Consider the following 8,768-nt stretch of genomic DNA (forward strand, 5'->3'; position numbering starts at 1 on the left):
TGACCCATTATCGAATTCTTCCATGATTTTATTCAGGGTAACATTCTGACCAAGTTTCATTAAGATTGGGCCAAAATTGTGACCTCTAGAGTGTTAACAAGCTTTTCCTTTGATTTGATCTGGTGACCTAGTTTTTAACCCCAGATGACCCAATATCAAACTCTTCCAAGATTTATTAAAGGTAACATTCTGACCAAGTTTCATTAAGTTTGGGCCAAAATTGTGACCTCTAGAGTGTTAACAAGCTTTTCTTTTGACTTGACCTGATGACCTAGTTTTTGACCCCAGATGACCCAATATCAAACTCGTCCAAGATTTTATTGAGGGTAACATTCTGGCCAAGTTTCATTAAGATTAGGTTAAAATTATGACCTCTAGAGTGTTAACAGTCAAATTGTTGACGACGGACGGACGGACAGACGGACGACGACGGACGACGGACACAGGGCGATCACAAAAGCTCACCTTGGGCACTTCGTGCTCAGGTGAGCAAATAAGTTAAAAGAAAATATGGTTGAAATGTCTAGGTGTGTGATTGTGTAAAAATGTGCCTGCTGTCCTAAAGATAATACAATAGTTTTACAGAATGTTTCCTCCTGCATACAACTGTATCGCTTTTTTTTTTTTTGATTTGTGAAAGGGAAGTTTTAATGCACACAAATGCACATAATCAACATCCAGATACGAGCAAACTGTCAGATATATGCCCCTGCTAATTAATGTTCCAGAAAAACACAGTCACAATGTAAAAGGAAGATAACAATTCATGAATGTTGCCAGTCAACATCCAGATTTTAGGCTACCTGTCGTGCTCTGAATGTACATACATCAATCTCAAAACTGGACCTGAGAGCCTTCAAATCCGGATTACCAGATAATCTGGAATTTTAAGACCCGTGAATTATTATATACAATGTTTTATGAAATTTCTTGCTCTTATTAAATTATCTCAGGATCCGCTTTTTGTTATATATTTTCAACAATAATACTTGTTGCCAAAACAAAATGATCCTAAAATGTAGCAGTAAAATAAAAAGGATATACATGTATGTATTCTCCACATTGCCCTATATCCAAAGCAAGTTTCATGAAAAAATACTTTGCTCCTTTTAAGTTATCATAGGATACACTTTTTGTCATATATGTTTTAACAACTTGTTGCCATGGCAACAACATTGCTTTGATGTTGCAACAAATAAAAGGTTATGCCTATTCACTACAGTACCCTCTATCCAAGTACCAAGTTTCATTAAAACAAGAGCTCGTAAAACACAAAATTCCCCCATTGATGCATTCAGTAACTGCACAAGGAACAGAAAGTATTTGGTCCCTGTGCACTGGTTTTTGATGTGCTGACCTCAAATCAATAATTATGGGTCATTTACCAATTATAAGTGACCTCCATATCAAATGTGATCTTAGACCAAAGCATTCTCTAGTTATTTTGCAAAAGAAGTTCTATTGTTTAGGTCACTGTGACCTTGACCTTTGACCTCAAAATTAATAGGGAGATCATTTGCTGGTCATGATTAACCTCCCTATTAAGTTTTGTGATCCTATGCCCAAGCGTTCTCAAGATATTGTCCAGAAACAGTTGTTCCAGATCACTGTGACCTTGACCTTTGACCTAATAATCAATAGGGGTCGCTTGCTGGTCATGATCAACCTCCCTATTAAGTTTCCTGATCCTAGGCCCAAGCCTTCTCAAGTTATCGTTCTATAATGGTTTAACTGTTCCGGGTCACTGTGACACTTTGATCTTCTGACCTAAAAATCAACAGGGGTCATTTACTGGTCATGATCAACCTCCCTATCTACTTTCATGATCCTAGCGTTTTACTGTCCACCGAGTCATTGTGTTTAATAACTAACAGTATTTTAAACATATCTGCTTTGCGATTTGTATCACAATTTACCTGCACCCTGCTAAATTGATCCTAAAGCGCTCGCCTGTGTACAAGGCTTCAATGGTGTTTGTATAATGTAATGGTACAAGTACAGAATTTAGTTTTTCTATCTTAGCCTATATTTAATACATGTCGCACACATTTAACCTAGGGCAATAATTTGAACAATTACCGTAGACAGTACAACTCTGATTTCACATGTCATATATCAAAGCTCTAGAGAAAAAGATTTTAAAGTGTGATAGCTGAAAACCTATTTTTAACCAAAAAGACGCATATGTTCAAAGCACGGGAACAACTGGATCATCTTTGAAAGAGGGCTACACAGAGATCATTTGTTTCATCGAAGTCCATTCAGTGGTTTTGCAGATGTTGTTTAAAGAAACTGTTGATGAAAAGTGATCCCGCTCTCTGATGGCCTTGCAGAGAGTCACACAACGACCATTTGTGTAAAATTATTTTAAAATCAGGCTAGCAGTTTCACACAAGAAGATTTTTAAAGTTTCTACTATACACATATAGGGAAAAAAGACCACGCCCTCTGGCAGCCATATTTTTTGACAAATCAAAATAATTTTAACAATCTTGGTAGAGGGTCAATCAAGATACTTTTGTGTGAAATTATTTTAAAATCTGGCCGGCAGTTTCACAAAAGAATATTTTCTAAATTTCCACTACATACATACAGGGAAAAGTGACAACATCCCCTGGTGGCCATGTTTTTAGATGAATCGGTATAATTTGAACATTCTTGGTAGAGGGTGAAAGAAGGATCATTTGTGCAAAATTATTTTAAAACTTAGGAGATGTTGTTTGAAGATTTTTCTATTTTAAGCTCTAGCGGCCCATATGTAAAACCAAGCTGAACCAATAGAACAACTTTGGTAGAGGACCTCCCAAGGAACATCCAGATCAAGTTCACTCAAAATCCATTCAATGGTTTTGGAGGAGATGCTGTTTAAACACAAATGTTGCAGATGGACAACTTGACTGACGCACTGACAACGGACACAGCGTGATCATAATACCTCACCATGAGCACTTTGTGCTCAGGTGAGCTAAAAATGGACCTGTCCATCATTTAATTTGTGCAATACCATTTTTTTTATTCGAAGGGGTGTTCACTGAACATTTACTAACAGAACATCGAACAGTGTAGACCATGATCAGGCTGTATGGACGTGCAGGCTGATCTTGGTAAGCACTGATCGCAAGTGCAGGATCACTTGCCACCAGCTGGCTAGAGGTTAAAAAGATCAAGGGTAAGTTTGCATTGTGAAACATTTTAATCAATTTGTCATTTGAACTGTAATTAAATACAAAATACTGCACCAATATGAAATGCATGCACCATGACATAAAAAGAGAATTCTTAAATACTAATTAACATGATATCAGATACAAATGTTGAAATTATCTACATTTACAATCAGACTTAATTATAATTATATAAAATAATTACTAAACACTTCAATAATTAAGATTTTAAGATTACAAGAATAAAGTTTTGAAACAAGATCAAGAGCACTTCCAGTATAGGGAGATAAATCAGTTATTACACATCAAAGGCTACACCTTAGTTGCGCCCCTTGGCTAACAAAAAATATCGTTGAAAAAAAAAGAAAAATCTGGAGTACATCCACTTTAACATCATAATAAAGAAGACATTCAATACAGCTTCTAAGCAGTAGTGTACAGTACTGGTTGGCTCATCATAGGCACTATTCTAACAACCTATGGTATCTCAATGTAAATTAACAAATGTAATCAGTTCCCTTTTAAATTTTTGGTTAATTTGAATTTAAACTGCTGTCCAATGACAAACAGTACATCAGACAAAATTTCAATACATTTTTTAGAGATGGTACCTAAGGCTAAGTATTCAACGACAACAACAAATCAAGAGCAAAACTGAAGCATATCGCTTATCTCACACTTAACAATATTTTTGACAGTGACATCGGCTTCGTTGTTTTGGTGAATTAGCTAAAGAAAGGTGATTGTCATTTCTTTTTAACTAACACAACCATTTTATTTATACTAAAGAATGTCTGCATTATATTAACAGAAGTTTCTTTAACTGCAGATTCCACAAGGTAAATGCGATTCCGCACACCTCAGTCATATAAATATGCAAATTAGGTACATTTGTAAACACAAGGTGTGTGTTATATAAAGTAAAATTACTTCTTTTGGCACAGTTTTTGGTATGGTTTTGGGGTGACCATCAGATAGAATATACATTTTTATATCGCTCTGTTTTTGACTCATACAATTTGAGGCCTTCATTATTCTTGGAAAACGAATTTTGTAAAATGTTGAGGGATTCGATGTCGTAAATTTCATAAAGTCTTTTCATCATGTTCATATAGTCTATTTGTATTTTTTTCTCATGAATAATGTCTTCTTTCCTATGATCATACCATACCTATAATTATCGGCGGTAATAAATAAATAAAATTGTCTTTGAATTAGTTTGTTTGAAAATGAACGATAATGCTCATCTTTTTTGTTTGAATCACTATTCATAGATCTTGAAGTAAACTATTTTTTGGGGAAGCACATCCAAATTTATGCATACTTAGTTCAGATAATAAATAGTCCTAGAGACTTATCTGTCACTTGTTTCAATTTTTCAAGTAGGACCAAATTTTTCGGATTAAATATTGCCTTTCAGCATGAAAAATCAAGTATGAAAACTGAACTATTATATGATTGAGGTACTCCAGTAATAAGTTTTCAACAGAAAGTACTATCAGATGCAATTTGAATTTTTATGTACCATCTCTACATTTTGCACTGACAAACTGTTACGTTTCATCAAACATCTACATTGTAATCTAAAAATCCATTTTCTGCCATTTTGTCAAGAAAACATTGCCACAATAATCAAAATGACAAATGAGTAGTGACCTTCATAACTTTCTATTCACTCAAACATTTTTACAAACATCACTGAAGCATTTTGCTTTTTACTTCACCTTTGCCATGAAAAATTTCACTTCTAAAAATTTTCATCTACACAGACTTTTTAAAAGAATTTTGCTTAATTTTTGCCATCCATATTGTCTGTGAAGAATTCACTCTCATAAAATTTCTGTTATCTTAACAGATATCTTTTCAAGAATTTTGCTTAATTTTTGCCATCCCTTTTGTCAGCGAAGAATTCACTCTTGCCAGAACCATGGTGACAATGATTGCTACAGCAAATACTGTGAATGTTGACATCGCCTGATAAACGAATCTTGGCGCAAAAATTTTCCATACCATCAGATGTCGTTTATGAATAGCTGCCGCCAAAATGCTAGCCGAGAGTTTAAATCCTTGGTACAAGTACAATGAGAAAAATATCTTCATTTGAAGATGACGGAAAACTTTCTGATTTTCGTGCATCACAAAATCACCCTGCCAATGATTTTCTCGACTGTCTCTCCAAAACGAGAAGTATTCCACGATCTCACCTTTTGTACACGGCAAAAGAATTAACAATGGCACTAAAAATGTGAAAAATATTTCTGCAGCAAACATATTGCTATGAATCAGAAATGCTGGTATGATTTTGTTTTCCCAGTTACCGCTGAAACCTATAAATGCAGCTTCAAATCGTATAGCAGGTATCGTTGCTTGATGTCCAAAGCCATAAAAATAATTTGCTATCATCAGCGACATTGTCAAAAGGCCATTTGGCAACAAGTCACTTTCTCTACACAACTTAACACAGATCGTAAACAACTCAAAAAAGCAGAAAATGCCACAAATGGCTGTAAGAAAACTTGGCGATAATCCCTCACCTAACAACAAGGACAGTAATAAAATGAATGCCATGCCATTATACATGATAGCGGCAGAATACACTGTTCCTAACCCGAAAACCTTTGGCACATCGTTTTGAGTATCGTTGGTTATGGCACTATTGCTTTCCCAGTTACTTTTACCGTACTTGAACACTTTCTGAAAGATATCCTTTCCATTTTGAGTTGATGGTATGGACATTTGGTTGTTTTGTTTTGGCAGTGTATACACAAGCATAGGTGAGATCACGAAGGCAATAAATGAGATTATAACAATAATGTATACAGTCTGTGGTAGCAAAACTTGCTGCCAAACTGGCAGAGAATCCAAAATCTTGTTTGGAAGATGCTGCATAGCCCAGAACAAAACAGTCGCAAACGCTGCGACAGGCATTAAATATCGTGCACAAAGTGTCGAAAAACTAGCGCTGTTGAGATTCCCGCTTTCCGCGAGCCATTTACGTGGTAAATAAATACTGACTAGAAGGCATGCTACACTAAGAAAATAAGTCATGTTTTTATTTGTGTCCAAATTTGTTTCACCTGTCTCTCCTGCTGCTTCTTCTTCAGTCATTTGCTCTTCCCGTTTAGTTCGGAAATTTGCAGACAATCTAACACACACACTACAAGCAAATGTAAGCATCAAAACTAAAATTACTGACTGTGAAGAAAATTTCTTCATATCTGTTCTTACTGACTTTGATTTCGTCTTCGGATGATCCTTTGTAAATTTGGTTTCCTTCCACAATTTCAGGATTACTTTCAAAAAGAAAAACCAAACACATGTCTGTGTTAAAAACAAAGTAACATCATCTTCAAAGACAACGAAACTATTCGAGAAAAAACTCAAAGATGTAATAAGAGTAATTATCGCTGTTAAACTGTTGTCAACTGACGCATTTAGGTTTTTGCCGATACTCTGTAAGAACGATACTGAATTTTCAGACGAATTTTTTCTCTGATTTCTGCGTGCTGTTTCTTGCAATCAGGATGATAATCCGCAAGGCAATGAAGTCAAACAGCCCTAAAATGAATGCCATAATGCTTACTGCCCCGTCGTCCAGATAGAACGATTGAAATATCGAGAATATCACAAAAACGAATGATAGGATCAGCACAATAACCATCGTACCGTTATCTCTGTCCTCCGACAAACTGGACGACACATGCAGCAAGTAAATATTTACCAACAGCGTCACCGCCAGTATAAGTATTCCTAACACCATTGATGTCATATCAAATTTTGCCCAAACTTCTTTACAAAACTTTCTCACTTCTTGCATGTACTCTTTATACTCGTTTTCTAAATAGTGCAACTTCTCGTGCGCATTTCCGGCATTATTATTCGTAAACATGTTGGTCACTAACGTCTGCAGCTGCATTTCTGCATTTCTTAAACGTTCATTTAGTAACAACAGTTTGTGCTTTGGTAGATCTGACGACATTTTCATGTATTCAGTGATGTAGCGGCTGATTTGTACAGCATTTACGCGCAATGCCTCCACTGAATGATAGACTTCCTTGATGTGGGAGTCCTTCGACCAACTGCAGTGGTTCATCAGATCTAAAATGGAGAATAAATTCAAAATTTTAATATTATTTTTCTTTCTATCCTAGGTGTCAAATTCATCATGAGCAAGCTCCTAGACTAAGACATTTTTTAATCTTTTGTCTTTAAAATTGTGAATATTGCCAGTCTATACCATATGTCCAATATCATAGTATTATAATCAGCAGCAACATTCAACTATTCAAAACCCATTTCAAGAACACAGATCAATGAATGAATACAGTGGCACAAACAAATACAAAAGAGGCAACAGTTTTGCCTAAAGATAAGTGAGCCTCTTAGGATGTTAAACGAGATACCATCCTACAAAAACAGACACCAATGCCAAAGAAAGGGCAAGTGTACAACAGCTCCAGCAATTTTCAAATCATCAGCTTAAAACAAGTAAAACAAGGAATCAAAGTTGCTTAATTTTGACTCAAATATCCTAACTAAATAACCTCACCACAGCAAAAAACACTGCAAAATCATTTAATTTCATAAGCACAAAATTTTACAGTTTAGACCAAAATGGTTATGTTCTGCCGATATAATTCTGTCGACTTTTAGTTTTGAACATAAAATGAATGGGAATTTTACTGCTTCGCTGGAAGTAAATGAGACGCACCATGAGAAAACCAACATAGTGCATTTGCGACCAGCATGGATCCAGACCAGCCTGCGCATCAACGCAATCTGGTCAGGATCCATGCTGTTCGCTATAGTTTCTTGCAATAGGCTTTGAAAGTGAACAGCAGGGATCCTGACCAGACTGCATGATGCAGCTCAAATTTCTTGGATTGACTCAACAGAACACAAAAATTAGTTCCTCGCGTAAACTAATTATTTTGCAGTATAAACGGTGACAATAATCCATACCTGTAACAACAGTTCCAAGATTTGAGAAAGGTATGGGAATACCAAGAAGTAGAGATATTGTTGGTACCAGGTCTATCTGTGACACAGTCTTGTATCTCCCAGGCTCGTACTTTGATGCTGTTATCTGCAATATGATGGAGAAACATCTTACATTCAGTAATTTTGAAAGATATGTTGCATAGAAGTTATTTCATTATCCCTGAAACAGTTACAGCAGTTACTAGTGATAATGCAGTTTTTGTGGATTAACATTGAATCCTCAGGTCAGTGGTTCAAGCTCTACTGGCATCGTGATCACACCTTTTGTGGCACCAATGATAGCTTTTGAATTAATTCTATCTTCAAACGAACATTTAAATACCCGGTATACAGTGTGTGTGTGTTCGGTTTAACGTCTTCTTCAACAATATTTTAGTCATATAAACGACGGTGTCTACTTGTAGCAGTGAGCACAATGCCCAAAGTGCGTGAGTACAATAAAATCAATCAATTTCGTGGACATGGAATTTCGTGGTTTAGACCAAAACAGCAATGATCATCGTAAGTTCCTATATGTTTGTAATCGGATATCGGAGACTTCATAGTGTTGCGCTACCAACTCACTGTAAACTTCAATAAACGCCATAAAAAGTACCATGAAAG

General features: G+C 35.8%; 1 protein-coding gene across 1 annotated transcript; it reads right to left on the minus strand.

Moving 5' to 3' along the window:
• Positions 1-3,157: 3,157 nt before the first annotated feature.
• On the minus strand, positions 3,158-8,253 carry LOC128558501 (GPI ethanolamine phosphate transferase 3-like). The gene is made up of 2 exons (XM_053547988.1): positions 8,127-8,253; positions 3,158-7,262 (listed from the first exon to the last, which is right to left on the minus strand). Exon 2 carries the CDS (start codon positions 6,378-6,380, stop codon positions 5,028-5,030), a length of 1,353 nt encoding a protein of 450 aa, XP_053403963.1. The 5' UTR covers positions 6,381-7,262; positions 8,127-8,253; the 3' UTR covers positions 3,158-5,027.
• Positions 8,254-8,768: the final 515 nt, after the last annotated feature.

This window comes from Mercenaria mercenaria, chromosome 7 (assembly GCF_021730395.1).
Source record: "Mercenaria mercenaria strain notata chromosome 7, MADL_Memer_1, whole genome shotgun sequence".
NCBI classification, from domain to species: Eukaryota; Metazoa; Mollusca; class Bivalvia; order Venerida; family Veneridae; genus Mercenaria; species Mercenaria mercenaria.

Coding starts and splice junctions, on each gene's coding strand:
- LOC128558501 (XM_053547988.1), bottom strand. CDS start 6,380: ATGAAGAAATTTTCTTCACAGTCAGTAATTTTAGTTTTGATGCTTACA.